The sequence below is a fragment of the Vanellus vanellus genome (assembly GCF_965231255.1).
Source record: "Vanellus vanellus genome assembly, chromosome: 1".
NCBI classification, from domain to species: domain Eukaryota; kingdom Metazoa; phylum Chordata; class Aves; order Charadriiformes; family Charadriidae; genus Vanellus; species Vanellus vanellus.
The window spans coordinates 79,354,214-79,375,506 of record NC_138905.1 but is presented as its reverse complement, the minus strand read 5'-3'; the positions used below and the strand labels follow the sequence as shown (position 1 = coordinate 79,375,506).

The following is a 21,293-nucleotide window of genomic DNA, read 5'->3' as shown; positions in this document are numbered from 1 at the left end:
GTGTCGTTACCCTCACATGCTTGCCAAGGGAAGCATGCTCCTCACTGTTCATTCTGGCTGCAGTTACACCAGCAACTAGGAGTAGAAGTTGGTCCTTACTTTTGTGTCTGAAATGGCATCATAAAAGTGATTTTTCTGTACCTCTCACAGATATGCCAGTTTGCAATCATAACTGGAGTAGAATAATATTGCCATTAAAGAAAGTGGTCAAAGGTGCCAATTTTACTTAGTCATTTTTAGAGTGAAGCCAAGCTCCAGGACTGATGTTTATTTATCGTACATGCCACTGAACTGCATTTATCCACTTCTTTTTTTCTCAGTAAGTACTCATGCCTCTCACAGAATATGTGCCTTTACCCATTTCTTATTTACCATTACATCACTATAATTTTCTTAATTATGTATCAGTTATGCACTAAAGCTAGATGAAGTATTAGTAAGCTTTTTTCAGTTCCTATGCAGTCCTAAAGACTCTCTAAAATGGCAATCTTTAAAAGATTAAATTACATTTACAGCAGAATGGCAACTCACATTAATAAAATGATCATTAAATCATCAAGACTCTCGCTCACAGATTGTTCAATAAACTTGGTTTCCTGTTTTTCCTGCCTCTGTTTTGTCTGTAACTCTTCTGACTCTCCAAGTATTTCCTAAATTGGGATTTAAGTGCTATCTGACAATTCTTCTGCATAAGAGAGTGCTTTCAATGCCAATATAAATGCCAAAGTCAGAAAACATAGACAGACTTGCCTGCAAGACACATTCTTTCCGTAATAAAGATCAATCCAACATTTCTACAGTTACCAAGGTTAAATCACTTTGCAATCCATTTGAAAAGATAGAGGGGAGCAATGTAATATGTTTTAAATACAAAGTCCTCTGTGAAACTGCCCCTCAAACTACACAAAATTTTAGCTCCACTATTTAAATTTAACAAAGTGCATTTAACAACAAAAATAATGCAAACTATCATTGACATAAAAAATATGAATGCCCCAACCATCTAAGAGATTCAGTCTAACCAAAGTATTACTGTGTAAATAATTTGAACATTTAACTTCATTCTTTCATTTTCCGGATTACATAATAGACATTAGTATCCTATTAAATGTCAGTAGAATTAATATATCTATTTATTAACTAAAGGTTACTATTTTGTACGGTCAAATACATTTGACAGAAGTCAGATATTCTACATAACTAGAAATCTCCTTGACTTAAGCTTTAATTTCCCCCCCACAGCTATTCAACTAAGAACTGCAAGACGATTATCTGGGTTGCACCACACAGGAGGAACAGTTTTAAAAGGCTGCCTTCCATACACACGTATGTATGTATTCAACCCATAGATTATTCATGTACAGGATCTGTTCTGTTTCTTAATAAACTGTTGCCCAAGAATCTGGACTGTTGCTGGGCTAGACTGATAATCAGTATAAACTGAAGAAGCTTTGCTGACAGTAGTGGAGTCATACTGAGATGTACTGACTGTAGGCAGAGTTCAAGCCCTGTGAGTAGGGTATAGTGGAAAAACTCCTGACTACGAGATAGTACATATCAAGCAGATTAGAGCTGGGTGACTCTACACTAGACCAACAGAAGAAAAATTAAAGGACTAAATAGAAGAAAAGTAGGTAGTCAGTAGGTACTCCCCAAGGCTAGATGCGGATTTGAAAAACTTGGATTTAAGAGCTAGGTGCTTCATTTTCTGTATCAGCTTTCTTACCTGACATTCCCATGGTTTTACATGAAAATATAAACTATAGTTTAATATATAATACAGAACTATATACCTGCATTCTCTGGACTCGGATATTAACGGTAGAGAAGCACATATTCTGTTTTTATTTGCCCATTCAATACCCTTGTCACAGCATTCTTCCATTGAAGGATCTGCAGAAATGAGGGAAGAAAGAAAAACACAACAATATCTTTAATACGACCTTAGTAAACAGCATTGCATCTGCCAGTTAAAAACAAAACACAACAAAAGAGGGTCAGTTTGTTTTCCCCTCCCCACTCTACACGCGAATAGCGCACCCATCCAAAAGCCAGCCATGGCCAAATGACACATCCGTTAGCACCTTGCAATCAGCCCAAGTGCTGGAAGTACTCCTTCCTCAGTGAAGCAAACTGCAGTTTCCCTTAACCTTCCACAGCCTAGAGACTGATAGTCCAGCAAAAAACACTTCAGATAGATAGAGTCCTGCACAATAAAGGATCTGGCAGATTGCACTCCTTTATTATCAAATGCGGCAGCAGCAACAAGCAACCTTTTAAAATCATGAAGAATACAGGATAAGCCGTCTGATATGAAAAACAGATGAATCTCATTAAAAGTTAATTTGTAGAACTATTTTTTACTGAGGTTAGTATCCAATTAATCTGTTTTACTCAAAAGTATGTCTGCAAATGAAAAGGTATTCTACAGAAAAACAGAAAGGTATGTGGTATTTTGATCACTTAACATATCACAGAAAAATCAATACAGATACCAACTGATACGAACCCTGAAACTACTGGGAAAAGCACACTGAAGATAATTACTTGTGCAGTGTACGATTTTTGCAAAAGTCTCTAATTTAATAAAACTAAATACTGTTAATGAACTGACAAGTACTACTTGATACTCCAAGTGCAAAAGTTCACTGCACAGCAGGTGTATCAGAACTTGGAATAAAACATGAGTCACATTTTCCTATTAATTATCTTGTAGCCTGGACACTGAACAGCTCCTTTATAACAAATATGCAATCTGTGTAAAAAAACCCACCTGATTATCAAGAGAGGCAGCTTTCTAAAGTTTTCTCTTTGTTTCATAAGTTTTTTGACTGATGGCCCTGACAGGCTGCACCCATGAGTGCACGAGTGCCGAGGGACTGTGAGCTGACTACTCAATTATCTTTGAGAGGTCATGGCGAATGAGAGAAGTTCCTGAAGAATGAGAGAACAAATGTCCCCCTGTCTTCAAGAAGGACCAGAGAGAAGATCTGGGAAACTACAGGCCGGTGATCCTCTTCTGTCTGGGAAGGTGATAGCAAAAACCCTCCTGGAAACAGTGTCCAAATACATGAAGGACAACAAGGTCATTGGGAGAACTCAGATTGGATTTATGAAGGGGATAGCATGCTAACCAACCGCATAACTTCTACAATGAGGTGGCTAGCTTGGGGGATGAGGAGAGAGCAGTGGATATTGTTTACCTTGACATCAGTAAGGCTTTTGACACTGTCTCCTGTAACACCCTCATAGACAAGCTGACCATGTACAGGTTAAGTAAGTGGACAGAGATAGGGACTGAAAACTGGCTGAATGGCCAGGCCCAGAGTAGTGTGATCAGTGGCACAAAGTCCAGTTGGAGGCAAGTCACTGGTGGTGTATCTCAGGTGTCAACGCTGGTTCCAACACTGTTCAGCATCTTCATTAATGACGTGGACACTGGGAAAGAGTGCATCCTCAACAAGTTCACAGATGATACAGAACTGGGAGGAGTGGCTGATGTACCAGATGGTTGTGCTGCCATCCAGAGGGATATCAACAGGCTGGAGAAATGGGCAGTGAGGAACCTCATGAAATTCAGCAAAGGGAAATGCAAAGTCCTGCATCTGGGGAGGAATAAGCCCTATGCACCAGTACACACAGGGGACTTACCAACTAGAAAGCAGGTCTGCAGAGAAGGACCTGAGTGTCCTGGTGGACATGAAGCTAATCATAAGCCAGCAATGCACCTTTGCAGCAAAGGCAGCCAGCACCATCTTGGGCTGCATTAAACAGAGCACTAGTAGTAGGTTGAAGGAGGTGATCCTTCCTCTCTGCTCGGCACCAATGAAGCCACACCTAGAGTGCTGTGTCCAGTCCTGGGACCCCAGGTTCAAGAACGATATGGACTTACTGGAGTGAGTCCAGTGCAGGGACACCAAGATGATTTATGCACTGGAGTATGTTTCATATGAGGAGAGACTTGAGAGAGCTAGGACTGTTTCGCCTGGAGAAAAGAAGTCTCAGGGGAATCCGATCGATGTTTATAAATACCTGATGGGAGGGGATGAAAAAGAGGGAGCCAGACTCCTTTCAGTAGTGTCCACTGACAGGACAAGAGGCAATTGGCACAAATTATACTATACAATGTTCCCTCTGAACAGAAGAAAACACTTCTTTACCGTGAAAATGTTCAAACACTGGATGATCTCAAGAGGTCCCTTCCAACCTAAATGATTCTGACTGGTTACTTAATGAAAAATACAGTAGATCCTTTCATCTGTAGGTCTCTGCTGCACAGAGAAAGGCAAATCTCATTTACTTCTTTTTGATGGAGAAGCTGAAGTACAGAAGGATGAAATGACTTGCTCAACTTACACAGCAAGCTGGTGGCAGAACAGTGAGTGCACACCAGGTCATTCCCAGACCATCTCTCTCCACTGGATCATAAAATGCTGCACATGATTGTCTCATTCTTAATTTTGCTCCAATCACATCTAAAGGGAGCAAAATTAAATAAGCAGCAGCACCTCTCCTATGAGGAAAAGTTGAGAGAGTTGGGGTTGTTCAGCCTGGAGAAGAGAAGGCTCTGGGGAGATCTTATTGCAGCTTTCCAGTACTTAAAGGGGGCCTACAGGAGAGCCGGGGAAGGATTTTTTACTAGGCCATGTAGTGAAAGGACAAGGGGAATGGCATTAAACTGGAAGACGGTAGGTTTAGATTAAATATTAGGAAGAAATTTTTCACTTTAAGGGTGGTAAGGCACTGAAACAGGTTGCCCAGTGAAGTTGTTGAAGCCTCATCCCTGGAGGTGTTCAAGGCCAGGTTGGATGGGGCTTTGAGCAACCTGGTCTAATGGCAGGTCTCCCTGCCTATGGCAGGGGGGTTGGAACTTGATGATCTTCAAGGTCCCTTCCAACCTAAACCATTCTATGATTTTTATGATTATATGATTATATTCAAGACTATCCATCTTCACAAATCACTTCCCGCAGAGTCTAGTAAGGACAAGCATCTGTCTCCACCTATGTCAGTTACAAAGCCATCATTCTCCAGGTGCTCCTGATGTATGAGGGTTACAGCCTTCTTCCATCTGTCCATGTATCCACCTCCTAACCTGTTCTGTTCCTGATCGCACTTACTTTGACACACATCAAACAGCGTTTACATGAGTACCTCAACTGGCAGATCTTCATATGTAGGAAAGTAAAAAGCAGCTGAAAGCAAGTAGAGAAGACAACCCCCCCCAGGAACTCAGCTGTTTTCAGGGAACAACCTCTATTCCTGACCAGTGATTATAATCCAACAATTCAAAGCAAAAAGGAAAGAGTTAAATGTGATTTTTAGGATGCATCAGTCGTTTTAAGATAATTATCATTTCTATGATACAAAGTTCGAGCATAATTCTGGCCATCCCTCTTTAGGAAAGATTACATCAAAATGGAAAATGTGTAAAGAAAGGCAGGGCAATCAAAGCCCTATTACACAAGGAGAAATTGGAAGAAATAGACAGTTTTAAGCCTAGATAAGTACAGCTTGTGAAAGGATGTGGTTTCTGTCAACAAATATTACAGCAGTAAACAATAATCAAAATTATGGGATCAAGTAAACCAAACATTTTTTTAATAAGAAAATCATTACACTTATAAACGGAATTACATTAAATGTTAGTTTATAACAGAGCTCTGTACTCTATGACCCAGGTCACCCTTCTAGTCTTACTTACATACCCAAAATAATGGTCAAAATTCTGTCATTATGAAGTCAAGGCAATATTTCTCTTGAATTCCTCGGTGTGTCCAGAATTCATGCCAGGGTCTGAAAGCTAACTGTAGTTTATAATGCTACAGAGAAAATCAGTCTTGTAAATAAATATCTGCCTGTGGTGAAAGATGTGAATTTGCATCTGATCTCTTCTTTGGGAATATGGACCCTGTCTGGTGCTCTCTGTCTGCCAGTGTAATGCTAACAAACATTACATCCATCAAATTTCATACAATGTGTTACAAGTAATTGTATTTTTAGTGCTGTTGTCTGCAATTAATCTTAACCGTGTTGAAAAATGACACACATTTAACTGAAGTGCAGAGCTGGCTGCAGGTTTTCACAGGGCTTTGTAAAAATGGGTCTTTAGCCAAGTTTCTCCCCAGAAGGACAATCCCTGGCTCTGGACACCAGTTCTTCCCTCCCAGCGCTGGCAACACACCTCTACTCTAACCAAATAACTCAAGAATCAAAGCAGGCCAAGCTAAGCAATCTCGTCTGTAGGAGTGCATCCAGACAAAGAAGGATTTCGGATAGTCTGTTGAGGGAAAACTGTGGTCCAGGCTCATTTTTTTTGGTGACATCACAATTCATATCCTCCAAAGATCCTGCCAAAAATCTCTTGAGAATAGAGGGAAGTGAAAAACAAGCAGTAAAGCAAGGACTCCACCCTCAAGGCCATTCTTCTAAAACATAACAATAAAACAGTGAAAAACATTTTCTCTAGCTCGGATTTGCAGTTTGCTTTTAAAAATGGTTATTCGTGGACAAATCTCTACTCTTTCAAAATCTCAGAAAGTACGTGTCTCACGCTTTGGGTGTCAACTTCTGATTGCACTGGAATCAATTCAGACTATTTTGGCATCAAGAGATGTTAATGAGTATTTAGAAACAGGACAGACTGATTGTCTCATAAGCGTTCGTTTTTTGTTATTGTTTGTTGTTTTGGTTTTGTTTTTTTTTTTTTTATTCCAGTGTTGTGGATTCAACTGTTCATGTGGCTCCCAGTCGGAAATCTTTGGGCAAGCAGTTCATAGTGAGGCCATTTGTGCCTCCTTACACTCTCCTCAGGGGACTAACAGCGTGGGGGGGCCACGGCCTCTCCTCAGTTTCTCATAACTAGAAGTTTGTAATGCAGGGTGTCTGAAAGGAAAGGGTAGCGGAAAGCAGATGGTAGAAACTACTCTGATTACAACATCTCGAAGAATCTCACTTACTGGGCAGAAAGTGATGGTTCTTTTTTCTCTCTGAATGTGACCGCGTGTCTCTTACGGCAGTTGATGGGCTCGTGGCACCCCTCAGAGCTGAAGTGCCAAAGATGACCAAATAGGAATTACAGTACTGCTCTTCTGAACCTGGTGCCCCTTCAACCATTTTGCCAAGTGCATAATGTTTCATGCAAATCAGCTGGAGAAATCTCAGGCATCTGAGAGACAAAACACTTCTGGGAAAGGCTGAAAATACTGTCTGTGTTCAGCTGAAACATGGCCTTTTATTTGGTGGGAGAAACCCTACAGGAAAGTTGTAACATGCAGAAATACACTGTCCGGTCCATTTTGTCAGTTTGTGAAGCAATCGTTCGGCTTTTTGGTATCATGAGATAGAAAAATTTGACAAGAAATCTGAGATCTGTTAAGATGGTAGCATCTTTAGTTCCTTTTCACTCAGATACAGTAATTTTGCAGGATAATTGACTAATTGAGAAAATCCAAGTCTATTTTGGATAAAATCAAATGCAGCTTCGTCACTAATTTGCCCCTGTAAAAAAGTATGTGCAGCAGGGCATCCAACTTGAGTCGCGTTAGTACGATAACAGCAAGGATGCCTGCCCTGATGTTAAGGTGGTATATGTAGTATTCTGACAGAGATTTCGGGAGTGTCAGGAAGAGCACAGTAGAAAGACAGCTGGAACTCAAGATCTCTAACTTCGCAAAAGCTGTCATGAAGACCTATCAGATAAGAAGCGATTAAAGGTCACACAAACTAAAACATTTTGTGCACGTGATGCGTTCATGTGCTAGCTATGAACTATGCTTACATAGGCAAAATGCGTACAAGCATATGGTTGTTTTAAAAAAAGGTAGTTTGCTAATCTTAACAGAATTGCCATACTGTGTGGGAGTTCAAAGCAAGAAATGTGGTTAAAATCTGTATAACCTTAGACTTCTATGATGTAATAATTGCTTATTCAGCTGCTACAGTGAATATTTTCTGCAAAAGGAAGATAAGCTGAAGAATGTTACCCAAAAGCATGATTCCTGGAATGAGAAACCCTGGATTGTTTCTGGGAATTGTGCAAAAAATAAGCAGAAGTAAAAAGGACTGGATAATTTGCATGGCAGTAGCATTCCAGCTAGATCAACAAAGGGACAGATTTTTTTAAGTAACAATCTACAATAGCAGCTATTCCGTACAGCTGCTGATGATGGAAAAGCCTATGTACAATCCAGGATTAGATAGCTGTTCATTACTCAGTGCTGATCTATGGAAGAGTTATAAAGCTGATGATAATATCAAACGAAAGCTACACCTGAACCTAGGTGGGCTTATCAAGCTAGTGCCAGTAAAGCTTTCCAGTTCTTCAGTGCAATAATTGATGAGACTATCTAATTCATCAAATTCCCAGACCACGTAACCAGCTATAGATAATTATGGATTTGGAAGTGAGCCCAGGTCAAGCTGTCAAAGTCACACCTCCTTATTAAGATGTTATCAAACTTTTAAGTGCATTAATTCATAAAGTTTGTAAAATGTGGTGCAGGTCTTGCCCTTCACTCAATTTACTCTGTAAGAAACTCAGCACTATGGAATGTGAGAAAACACAACACGATTATCACTTCTTAGCATATGCAGACACAGGCAGCAGATGGACTCTGTGAAAACTCAGCACTAGTCCAACACGTTTCAGTAACAGTATGTCATCCAGAATTTTTGGAAGTCATGCTTACAACAGACTTGCATTGGTTTAGGTTTCCAGTAAGAAAAATACTTTCAACTTTCACAGCGTACCTTTCTGACAAAACCTTTCTTGTCCTGTCAAGAAAACTGTCTTACGAGTGATGCTCATCCATCTAACTGTCAGCTGAAAAAAAAACCAAGTTTACATACAGAATTTGATCCTCAAAATGACAGATTGGCCATTCGTAGTATTCAGAGTCACATTCTTTGTCTTCCAACCTCCCTTTCATCTGCACTCTCCTGACACAAAATCAGAGCAACTGCATATCCCTTTGGCCAAGGCTCCACCGTGCTATAGGTTCAGAGCAAAGTGTGCCTAGCCTGATCGGCTATGCCAAACCAACTGTTCTTGAAACAATGACACCTGGCTAATATTAGGTGGACAAGTCAGCTGCCTTTGTAGCAGAGATGGCAGTCAAGTGCTGGCAACTAGGATTTGTAGTCTTGATTTTTTGGCTGTCCTTACAACAAACTGTGGAAATGCTGTTTGCTGGCAATGCAAATACGTTCTGGCTGGCTATTTAAGGCATCAAATAGACGCAGAGATGTGTTTAGACAAGAGGGAATCCAGCTGACTTCAAAGGTCCAACTGGTAATAGACTAACATGATAAGTACAGCCTTGTTGCACGTTGATCTCTTGTGTAAGCCTGGGGATTGGGCACACAGCAGAGGAAAGGGTGAAGGAGACCTGGAACTACGGAAGAGAAAGACACACAATAGAAAATCTGGCCTCATGATTCCCTGAAACAAATGCTTTGAATTGGGAGTAATGGAGTGATGCAGGAAAGCATTGCCATTCTCCATCTGAGATGTCGTATTTGGTAGATCCCTTCAAACTGAAGTTGCAATGAAGATGCATCTCCTCCATTTTATATGCAGCGAAACAAGTAAAGTTAATAGGAGCTTTTCTTTTTCTGCGACACATTCTTGTTTACCTCAAAACCATGCATCAAATATTGTAATATACTGATGGGGTAAGATGAATAGACACAGCTGAGCTGTGGCATGACTCACATTTTGACAGTAAGCTATTCTTAGTCCTTCCACTGGGTGATTCTTACAGGTTCCCTTAAAGAATATATCAGCTTGAACTTCATAATAAATGCATGAAACTTGGAGCCAAGATGCCCTCTCTTATACTCCCCACAACAGCACAAGCCAGAAGGCAGTCTCTAGTGCATATGTTGCAACCTGAAAGGCTGTGTTCATCTCCAGCTGTCCTTCTCCAGTACTGCTCTAGACTACTCTTTGCCCTCAAAGAGGGCCCTGTGACAATGGTGCTTCTTCCTTCCAAGCGTGGAGGTCATACCGTATCTTTATGGACGGATGGACTATCACTCACAATTCATGTGCTGCTAAGAAATACGACATTCTCCCTCAACAGGCTTAAAGGGCTTGAAGCTTTAGCTTCAGATGAATTCTCAGCTGAGTGTGATTATTTCAGGATAGCTGAAATCACTGAAGAAACCCAGTTAGCACACTCACTAAAGTAGCAGCACCCTAAAGGAAATGCCTGGTATGTTAGTGCGTTTTGTGGTTGGTTTTGAAACAGCCAATGTTTTACTGGAAATTTTCTTAGGTCTGGAGAACACTCATTTATGGGGAATGTGGCTCTGGTAGCACCAGCAATGGCCATCACACAATTAGGGGAATTTTTCAGATATGGTCAAACCTCATTTTATGAGGTGTCTGTTTGCAGTTAATAAAAGAAGCTCTTAAAATTGTTCATGGCAATAGGTGGTGATGAGGTGTGTTTGGTGCTAAGGACAGGTCTGAGGAAGGCAACAGTCTTTTACAACATGCCTTATTTTCCCTGGTGCGGAAAGTAAGTGCTTTACTGTGGGGTTTCTTATTTTGTCTAAGTTCTAATAAAAAAAAAAATCTTTCAAAAAAGGCAACTGGATACTAAAAAAAGAGAAATGAAGACTCCACCTATCACAGGAAAACTATAAGGCATCCTATATACATACCAAAATATGACAGAAGACAGGGATGCAGGAACCCTCAAGAGGTTATCTTGTCCTACCTACTACTCTCAGGCAGAACTGTTAAATTTGGTCAGTTCCAGGTAGATTTCTATTTAGTTGTTCATAACGATATCAAGTGAGGCTGATTTCACAACCTCTCTAGGCAATGTGCTCTTGTGCTTCAATGACCCTAATGACAGAGAATTTTTAATAATATATTACCCCACTGTCTGCCCCAAAAGCCCATTTAAACCCATTTCCTTTGTCACTACCTCTTACACACAGGCTCTTACACACTTCAACAACCCTTATCTAAGGACTGCTACTTCATGTGAATGTCTTTTCTGTCTTTCCAAATTAACAGGATTTTTTTCATCTTTCTATTTAGGTTATTTTTTGGTCTTCTACAAGGAGGCTGGAGTTTGAAAGATACTACGACTAGAAGACTGAAGGCTGTTCTGACGATTTCTAGAAGACATGACGAAATTGAGAGAAATTTAGTACTGGAGCCCACTGAGTCAGCACCATATAAACAGCTTAGTAGAAGTAATGGCTGTCCTAGACTTTACATACTCACAAGAACATGAAAAAAGAGGGTACATTTGCAGCTCTGATGGAGATAGGTGGCCTAAAGAACCCAGACCCGCCAAGATGATATGGGTGGACCTACAAAAAAGATTCATAATTGGAAGAACAGGAACTGCTCTTTCTGACAAGAACACGCTAAATTTTGTCCTTCACTCCTCGCTCTGTGAAAAAATTGTGCAAATAATGAAATCACTTCACAGGGTGTTGATAGCCTGAAGTGGCACTTTTTCTTTCTCATTTAAGAACAAGTTTTTGTCTTCTCTTGATTTCACATTTCAAATCTTAAAAAAATGTGTGATTAGAAAGTTTTCTATCAGGTGTTACAATTAATCTATTGTTAGTCCTGTTCATTCATATAAAGGCCATGATTCAAAAAGTACTGTAGTAAATGACAGTCTTTAGACATACCTTAAAGAACTTTGGATCAAGTCCAAATATATATATATTTAAATAAAGGCAATTGAAATAGAATGTATATGAGAATATGACAAAGCAGCACATCTCAGAGTATCAAATGTATATATGCTCAAGCATTTCTATATTTGCTCATGTGAAATGGCTACAGGAAAAACATTTTCACACTGGGATTTCTCTGTTTTCATCTGACCAGAAAATTAGCAAGAATAACTACGCTTTTATATACTGCTTAAGTGACAAGTATCTACTGTATAGGCATATTTATTGCTGAATAACAAAAAGAGATAGACGATGATGAAAGGTTCTGATAGACTACTACTGCGATATTTAAAGAATAGTCTGGAAACACTATGTAGATGGGATAAAAGCTATAGCATAATGGGACAAGGATCAAGTAACTAATGAACACAGAAGGAACTGCAGACTTTACAGAGCAGGGAGAAAATAAAGATCCATTTTTTGTACATATTCATACAACAATGATTTAGGAAAGGTTTTCTTTTGGAGAAAACATTACTAAAACTCTCCCTTGAGACTTTCCTCATTATTGAAATTGTGTAAACTGTGTTGCAAATTGATATCTAGCTCTTCCAGTTTTTCTGCCAAAGTATTGATATTAGAAGTACTCAGTACTCTGAGCTTGGAATTTAGTCAGTGGTAAGAGCTTCAAAGCTGGAAGACTCTAGTATTTCAAATGCATGTACAGCTGGTAGCATTTGTACAGTATATCCTTCAAGTGCTTAGTAAATCCTAGGAAGCAACCTAAAATGCTGGAATATACCAGACAAACTATTTCTATATCCATACACTTCAGCATTGATATGAACAATTTTTTTTATATATTTTTCTTTATTAATATGCTTAAGGTCTCAATCCAGATATTGACACTATTAGCCCCCAAAGTGAACCCTTTAGAAGGGAACATCTTACATGCTTGTGCAGCACGGGTCATTTGTGGGTGCTACTGTAATCCAGAAAATAATGTACTTCCTATACTTGTGTGATAAGTGCCCAAAACTTACTCAGAGATGTCATTCAGATTTCTTTGAATGAAAATTTTAAATTAATTTGATTAACTGAAAAGAATTTGAATAAGACTTCCTGAGAATCTAGAAATTCAGTTTCTTTTTAAGATCCAACTGCACATATTTGAAATCCAAAGGGCATTTTCTCAAAACTTTTAAGAAGTCTAAAGTAGATTATACTAAGTACAAAGCAGAGACAAACTAATCATGAGTGCTAGGGAAAAAAGTGCTACCTGTTCAAAAAAGTGAAGGCAAGAAGCTTCATTAACTGCGTCAGCTGAAGACGTGCCAGTGTATTCAGGAAAGCATTAGCTCTGGAGATCCTTCTTTAAAACTGTTGATCAGAGAAGACTTTCAACACTTTTACTGGACTGTCCCAGTGTCTTGCCAGAGATGATTTCAGCAGGAGAAGAATCATCACCCAGTCTGATAAACAGGCAGGTTATTGTCACAATTTTTCCCTCACTGTACACACTCTCCCTGTCACTGCAAATTACCCAGGACATCACCTGATGTTTACTCACAAAATATCACACCCTGTAACTTTTTACATTCTTCTAGGGATCTTCACTGATCTATGCTGACCCTTCCCCTCCTTCATATTCGGTCTTTTTGCTTCTTGTGCCTTCTTCCACTGTTTTCCCTCTTGCTCCTGACAACTCCTTCATTGACTTTTGTGGACAATTTTTCTGTTCTTTCTCACCCTGAAGTCTTCTCAATCTTCTGCCTCCACTTCTACATTTTATCTTGGAGCAATGTTATCTACTCTCCTAGCTTAATTACATGTGATGACTTAACTATCAAAATCTTAACACCTGGCCTACTTCCATCGAATAGACACATAAATACATATGCTTGACACTTCCTGAGTGCTTTATAAAAACTTTTGCCTGTTATGACTAAAATGATCTGCTTATTTTGTTCTTTCTTAATGTTACTCATTTTCCTTATTCTCTGTCACTGTCAACCATCACTTTTTGCTACCTTTTTCACAAAAGCTTTTGTTCATTTATCTCTTTCATATGAAACCACTCTATGCTACCATTAAAGTTCTTGCCTGTGCCCTGATTTTTTCTTTTATTTGGATTTCAGCTTGCTCTTTATTGACCTTCACTGTCTCATTCCCTTTTTTTCTCTACAGGTATTTTACTACATCTAGTAAACCCATATTCTCTGTTTACTGAATTGATTTTTCCACCTACTTCTTTAGATCTATTCATAACTCACAAAACCAAACTTAAATTCTTTTATGGTCCCAGGTAACTCTATTTCTGTCAAGTCACAGAGGTCTAAGACTCATCCTTCATTTTAGAAAATGTTAATAAAAGTATTGTAGAACAAGCTGGTCTTACAACTATTTATTAAAAACACATGTAAAGTTGGTATGAAACTTGCAGAATGGGCTAAAGTGCAACAATAAATAAATAACTTGAAAATGCATTGACCTGCTATCAGATAATGCCTGAAATCTGACAGAACAGTATAAATATACAGCAGTAACTTGATAAGCTAGTTTATGGATTTTCGTCTTGGATTTCACTAACATGTCTGCTTTCAATTACACAGATGAAAAACACGAGTTTAACATCTTGCTTTTCCCTGATTGCAATAAAATGTCATGTCTGAAAATGGACTATTAAAAAGACGCTCAACTGAAAACTAATTTAGAGACAGCACTCATATTCTAGAACTGTATTTCTTGGTAGTGTGTGAGTTTTGAAGAGATTTTATCTATGGTAGCAGGCAAGAAAGCACAGATTTAGCCTTTTATAAGTCCTACCTCCACCCATATACTCCTTATAAATTTACTGCTATAAAAGCACATGTAAAAATCATAATCCTAAAATAAAACTCATTCCACAAGGTCAGTGGAACACTTTTTTTATTACAAACTATAAGCTCACCCTGAAAAGACATGTTTCCAGATGTTTAGTTAGTTAAACTGTCTGTGCCTGTAGTACCAAGACATGCCAAAGACGCAGCTAGAGGATGAACTATTCATACACTGACTGGACATAATGATGTGCATAATTCATCTTATTCAATAGATGGCAGTTTACATCATAAGCAAAAAAAAAGTTTCTAAAAAATTAAGTGTTTACAATAAACCAAAGTTGCATTATAAAATTTAGGTTTGTAAGACCTTTACTTTTGCAGAGAATGACGTGCATATCTATAGTCACGTGCACCGGGCAGTTCCAGTGAAGGCAGTCCCTTCTGTTTTTTCAGAATGCAGACTTTAATGACTAGATACTGATGATTTGGTGATTCATTAGTAAGAAAAAGTAATTAAGAAAACTGATGGTAACAAGCTTAGGAGGAAGCTGTGCTTCAGAAATATGTTTCCTAGTAACTTGGCAACTGTATCACTAAAGCAGTTAGGAGCTCCTCTTTGCCCCAAGGCCCTTAGTACTAGCCACACAGCAGAACGCCGGCTCTGCCCCAAAGAGCCTGCACTTAAACAACATGATCTCACAAAGTAATTACTTCATTTGCCTGCAAAACACAGATGGCCATGTGAAATAATGCAGAAAGAAAATATTTCTTACAGCAGTTACAGTTACTAGTAGTTATTAAATTATTAGTTACAATTACTAGTACTTATTTCACCTGAGAAGTCTACTAGTCAGAAGTTAGCGTCCTAAGCAAGGATCCTCATCTGCTTTTAGACATTTAAATCTAATTTTATCCAATGTACTGTTTTCAAAATTCTAAGGATGTAGAAATTCTAGCTGAAATTAAGAGTATGGATTTTTATTAGAGAATAAAAAACTGATATGCCTTTTATTGCCAAATTTGGCTATAGTTTGTGTTAACAAAAAACTCTGAAAACCTGAACTTATATAGCTAATTACTTACCTTTTTTCTAAAAAGTAGTCCAGCAGCTGTTTAAATATACACTAAGATTACAAAATGAAATTACTCCTTGTTTTACAATAATGTTAAATGCTTAAAAGTACTACGTCTGTTCACCCTGATACATCAAAGGCACAGTTTTACTGATGTACCCTGCTGTCTGAGAGAAAGTAGGAGCTATCTTGGGACTCTGGCACAAAATGTTGCTTTTCCAACCTTCTTTATTCTGTTCCTCCTTCTTTAAAAGGAGTGGCTAACATCATTCTATCAAAAGCAAATATTTTGAAGGATATCTGTGACAAGTGCTCTGCTACATGAAAATCTAAGAGCCAAAATACTGTGATAGTAACAAATAATTTACTTCACTGGCTTTTGTCTGCCATTGTTAGGCCTAGGCCAGAGACCACATGTTTGTAAATGTTTGCCTGGAGTATGGCATAATCAAGCCTCAACTCTGAATGGCCCCCTTGGGGTTACTCTAATAGAAAAAGTCGCTTATCTGTTAGCTATGATAAATTCATTATCACCATATGAAAAGTAGTTTCTTTGTCATATCTTACCAGTTCCATTTGCATTGGATTACTACACTGAATTAAATCAAATTAATGTCATCTTTTTATATAGTATTAAGAGAACAGGAAAAAAATGCACAGTATGGAAAGGGAGTCTCATGGCCCTTATCCAGATCCCTAATCCCAAAAGCCACCACATCGCACAATACCATTCATAAACGTTTCACATCTGCTCTTCAGAAAGCCTGCACCCTCCGCTTCGCTATTCTTCCTGCTCCCCTGAGATTTCAAGTAACTGCTGGTCCCGTTTCCCATTTTGGGGGTGGCATAATTCAGTCCCCAGCAGATCAGTCCTGACACCTCTCCCGACCGCCGATGTCGGGACACATCACCTCCGCCCCGTGCTATCTAACCCGACGCCCACCACCGGGTGCCTTTGTTGCGGCGGGCGGCAGCGCCCACAGCCCCGACATATCGCAATTCCCGGGACACCGAGCTGCAGAAGCCCCGGAGCCGTACCCGCTGGTCCAGCCGGCCCTGCCGCTAGGAGCCCCCGGGCGGTCACCCGGCCCCGGGGGGGAGTACCGGGCGGAGAGCGCAGCCCGGCCCCGCGACGGATCGACTCACCAACTCCCAGCGGCAAAGTCCGTCCTGGCGGAGCTTATCGACCCTCCGCAGCAGCGCTAACCTGCTCGGGTGGCAGCGGCCCCGGGACGGGGTCGGGGCGGGGGGGGGGAGCGGGAGCCGACGGTGGCAGCGGGCGGCCGCAACGGAGCCGGTGCACGCCACGCCTTTCTGCTCACTTGAACGTGGCAGCGCCGCTTTAAAGCCTGCCCGGGACGTCCAGAGGCACGGGGGGGGGAACGACACACACACACACTAGGGGACCCCGGGACCCCACGCCGCTTAGCCCCGGGGGCACAGCCGGGCCCGCGGCCGCCGGCGCGAAGGGGGGAGCGCGGCGCGGCGGCCGCCCGCCCGCCGACCGGCTGGGCTCGGCGCCGCTCCCCCGCACTTACCTTGGCCCCGGAGCGAAGGCACCAGCGCCAGGAGCAAGAGCAGCCGCAGCGGCAGGGCCCCGCGGTGGTTGTCCATCGGCCGCCCGCAGCTCCCCGCCGACGGGAGCGCTCGCACCGAGCGGGGGCTTGGCTCTCCTGCGGCGTCCAGCGGGCTCCCCCCTTTCTCCTCGCTGCTGCTGCTGCTGTTTCTGATGTTATCCCAGCCGCCTGAGACCGGTTGGAAAAGAGCTTGCAGGAACCCCCCACTCAGTGGGCTTTACAAAGATTTAATTCACTGCCTACCCGGTTAATTACACAGCCTGCAAGTGCTCAGCAGAACAGAGCCGCCGCCGCTCGGAGGCAGAGACCCTGTTGGTTCGGATACCCCTAACCTCTCTGCCCGCCACCCCCACGCACGCTGTAAAAGTGACTCCCTTTAGCTCGGAAAACTTTACAGATCTACTCAGCGTGAACCTAGGGACGGCGTGACTGGTTCCGTGAAGGAGAAATGCAGCGACTTCTCTCGGTGCCAAGTAGGAGAAAGCCACAAACAAAAGGCGAAGCAAAGAAAAACAAAACAAAAGAAACCACCTAGAAGAGAAAGAAAGGTTTAACCTCTGGAGGGGAGATTTTTCAACCCCTGTTCTTGGTCTTTCCGTGGATTTTACTCCAACACAATTTTTGTCAATAAGAAGGATTTTTAAAAGGAGAGGTATTCTAGAATCTTTCAACGAAATTCACTGGAAAAAAGATTCCCTTCTTTCCTCCCCCTCCTCTTCAAAAGTTAGGATGAGAATTTCAACCCAAATGAGGCACACAGCTCTGCTCTATCTCTCCCTTCCCATCTTTTTTTTCTCTCTCTCTTTTTTTTTTTTTTTTAACCTCCTTATCTTATTTAAACAGGAACGCAAACACTGATAGTGGTCAAAGGAAGAGCTGGAGTTGAAAGCACCCAGTTGCCTATGCTGTTGCCAAGATCTTAAGATAATGTGGGGGATATTTGCAAGCGAATACACATGGAAACAAATGGAAAGTTCGTCACCCCTCTACACTTTGCCCTCGGTTTTACTCAGAAAAACAGTTGGAAGTTATTTTGTGTTTACTTGGTACTTGTGCCACATGGACTCTGATTGGGCTATCCTTCTTGTAACTACTCCATAACTCAACTTTTTAATATCTCTCCTCAAAATGTCCAACTGGAAAAAGTACTTAAGGCAGTAAGAGTTGAAAGCGTGCATGTTCTCTTCTGTACCAGGTTACTTGCTCTTTTCTTTTCTTACACAAGAACATAAAAATGGCCAATACGTCCAAGGGTCCAACTAGCCCAATAGCCTGTTTTCAGCAATGATCATAAGTGGTCACCAAAGGAAGAGTATGAACACAGAAAACACATGTGATAATTCTCCCAACTACTCTCCCAGCCTCCAGCTGCTTTGAGTTTGGAGCATTGGAATGTGGTTTCTGTGCACTTAGTAGCCCCCACTGAATTTCTATTCCAGGTATTTATCCTGTCTCCCCATGAGTTCTTGTAAACCTTTACCATCCAAAATATCCTTTAGTAACAGGTTTCATGGGTCTACCACTGACTGTGTGAAGCACCATTTTCTTTTGTTCCTTTTGAACCTGGCTCCACCAACCTTCTGATGGTGCCTCCTAACTCTACTGCAGGAAGAGACATCAAAGAACTGACCCCTATCCATATTCTTAATGCCATTATCATATGCTGCCCAGGTCATCTTTTTTCAACTCCTGTTTCTTTTTGGTTTGTTTGGGGTTTTTCCTCTATTTTATTGGGAAGGGGCAGCTAGAAAAGGGGAAGGAGGATAGAAGGCTGATTTTATTTAGAGATATTTCTTGCTTCCTTTTTTTACATGTGCACGTCTATCTCTGTGTCTTCTTTAAATGCCCTAACTCAGTTTACAAGGATCTTACATCAGTTACAGTGGGACCTTGGCAGTGTTTCATCACAACCTCCAAGCTACCATTTTTTACCTATCAGACAGCTGCAGGAGGCAGCTAACAAAGATCACACCTTGTCTGAAGTTTGTACTGAAGCCGTGGAAAACCCTCTATAGAAACCTTGGATTCAGTTCAATATTGGCTTATTTCACTTTACTTTAAACCCTCTCCTGATTGCTTAACGGTGGGTAGAAAGAAGTTCACCAGTTTGACTAAACCAGTGTAAAGTCATACGTAACAGCCTGTCCACACATGGAGTTACCCTGATTAACACCATGTGTGGACATTCTTACTCCAGAGTAAGAATTCTTTGTTCCTGTTTAGTTTGCCACCACAAGCCGTTTACCAGAAATGAGGCAAATTCAAGTAACAGCTTAAGAAATATTTCTAGAAACTATCATGGCTATGGTCATCTGCAGATCTGATAATAGGGTTTGCCTTGGTTCGGGGTGGGTTTTTTTGCATAACATTAATACACATTTCCAGAATAAATCAGTGCTCACCTACAATCAGATTCAGTGGCCTTGAGTACATGTGATTCTAATTATTGACCCCAAGCTTTGTAGTGAGCTAAGCCATGCACTTTGGGCTCAATTCAAAGCTCCTGGAAGTCAACGGAAAGTAAAGACTTATGAGAGGGAACATTTTGCATAACCACATTTTTTCTTACATCTGTTTGCAAAGGCCCTGTAATCCTTTGTGTAGCTTTTAAAACAAACAAATTCTTTAATGAGGATTTTATTTTTACTTCAGAAGAATAAAAATCATTTGTAGAAGCTCAGATTAATGAGTAATGACAGCGTAACAAGTCATTTCCAAGGGTCTTGTTGAGAGTAGATACACGCAAGTAAACTGGCAAAGAATTTAGAATTACTCTAACAAATCCATTACCATCTATGGCAGCAGGTTCACAGTTGTCATTTGGCTACTTGGTTTTCATGGGAACGGGAATTCGTGAGATGGACTGAATAAGCCTATGTAAGGACATCAACCTCTGCCTACTGAACAAAGCTGCCCCATAGTCCCAGCTGTTGTGCCTCCCAGCTCCTCTGTTTGGGAGCTGTACTGCAGCTCCCAAATCCTGATATTTTTTTCCTCCACCCATCTGTCCTAGAAGTTGGGCAAAAGAGAGGGAAAAGACATGGCTATATCTTCCCTGTTTTCAGGAAGGATGTTGCAAGTAAGAAAATACATTCACCTAGAAATGAAATCCACCCATTTGAAGGGAAACTCCTTGGCCCCTATGGCAAAAAATGAAGCTACTTTTTGGCTCTCCTTAAAGTAACATTCCACACCAAAGATGCATAAAAAGGCCTCTTTCTTTCTTAATAGAAGAGGACTTCACTGACTGCTATGGACACACAAGGATTAAGAAAAGGCTGAGTGGATCTTACCATCTCCTACTGTAGGCCTACTGCCTACAGTAGGCAAATCCATAGCTATGGTCATACAAATAATCCACCCAGCTTAACTCCAGACACTAGTATGTGCAAAATACAATTGGCACTTGACTTTTTTCCTGGAGAAAACGCTACTTGAATCTTTTATGAATTAAAAAATAATTAGAATAATCAGGAAGGCCTCTGTCCAAGACATGTGGCAACAACTGTGCCACATAATCATTTTAATATTGGAAGTTTGGGAAATTTTTAGGTTTTAGCATCTTAATATTGGAAATGGATTTTTAAGGTTTATGGACACCATTCTGGCTATCTTGCCCATCCTTCTGAATAGTATGGGCAGGTTTTCTGATTGAACTAGAACACACCTTTCACAAAAAACCTTATCAGAGTTTTCAGAGACGGATGCACCATAATCCTTGGTTATTTTCTGAAACTGTAATGGTATTACAGATAACAATTTGTTGCTTATTTTGAGTCTAAATCAATCTAGTTCAGTTTTTAATATATCTCTGGACTTGTACTTATGTTGAAGTTACTGTCACTATGTACTCAGTGCTTTGTGCATCATCAGTGACCATCAAAGCTCCTTAGGGTAGTGTGGCTTGTGGACACTTCATAGGCACCTAACATCTCCTTGTCAGGGATTAGCTTGGAATAAAACCTCCCCTTAGATAGCCAGTTTCTCCCCCACACCACAGGCTCATCTTCTTTCCCAGATCACAAACTACTGACTGTCCACACCAAATGGATACCAGCCTTAATGGTGCCAGGCCCTAGTTAAGCAAGGGAAGACGGGAGGAGTGAGAGCCTCCTCTGTTTCCTAGTGTGTATGAAACTGTGCCTCTGAGACTAGTCAAGAAGGCTGAC

At 40.8% G+C, this 21,293-nt stretch overlaps 1 protein-coding gene across 1 annotated transcript in view; it reads right to left on the bottom strand.

Moving 5' to 3' along the window:
- Window positions 1–17,387, bottom strand: part of FBLN1 (fibulin 1) — an 82,585-nt gene extending 65,198 nt beyond the window's left edge. The window contains exons 1-2 of the mRNA XM_082485801.1: window positions 17,086–17,387; window positions 1,794–1,893 (exon numbers count right to left, since the gene is read on the bottom strand). Of these exons, the coding sequence (XP_082341927.1) occupies window positions 1,794–1,893; window positions 17,086–17,161 (176 nt within the window). The 5' untranslated portion in view covers window positions 17,162–17,387. The remainder of the gene's footprint in view (window positions 1–1,793; window positions 1,894–17,085) is intronic.
- Window positions 17,388–21,293: the final 3,906 nt, after the last annotated feature.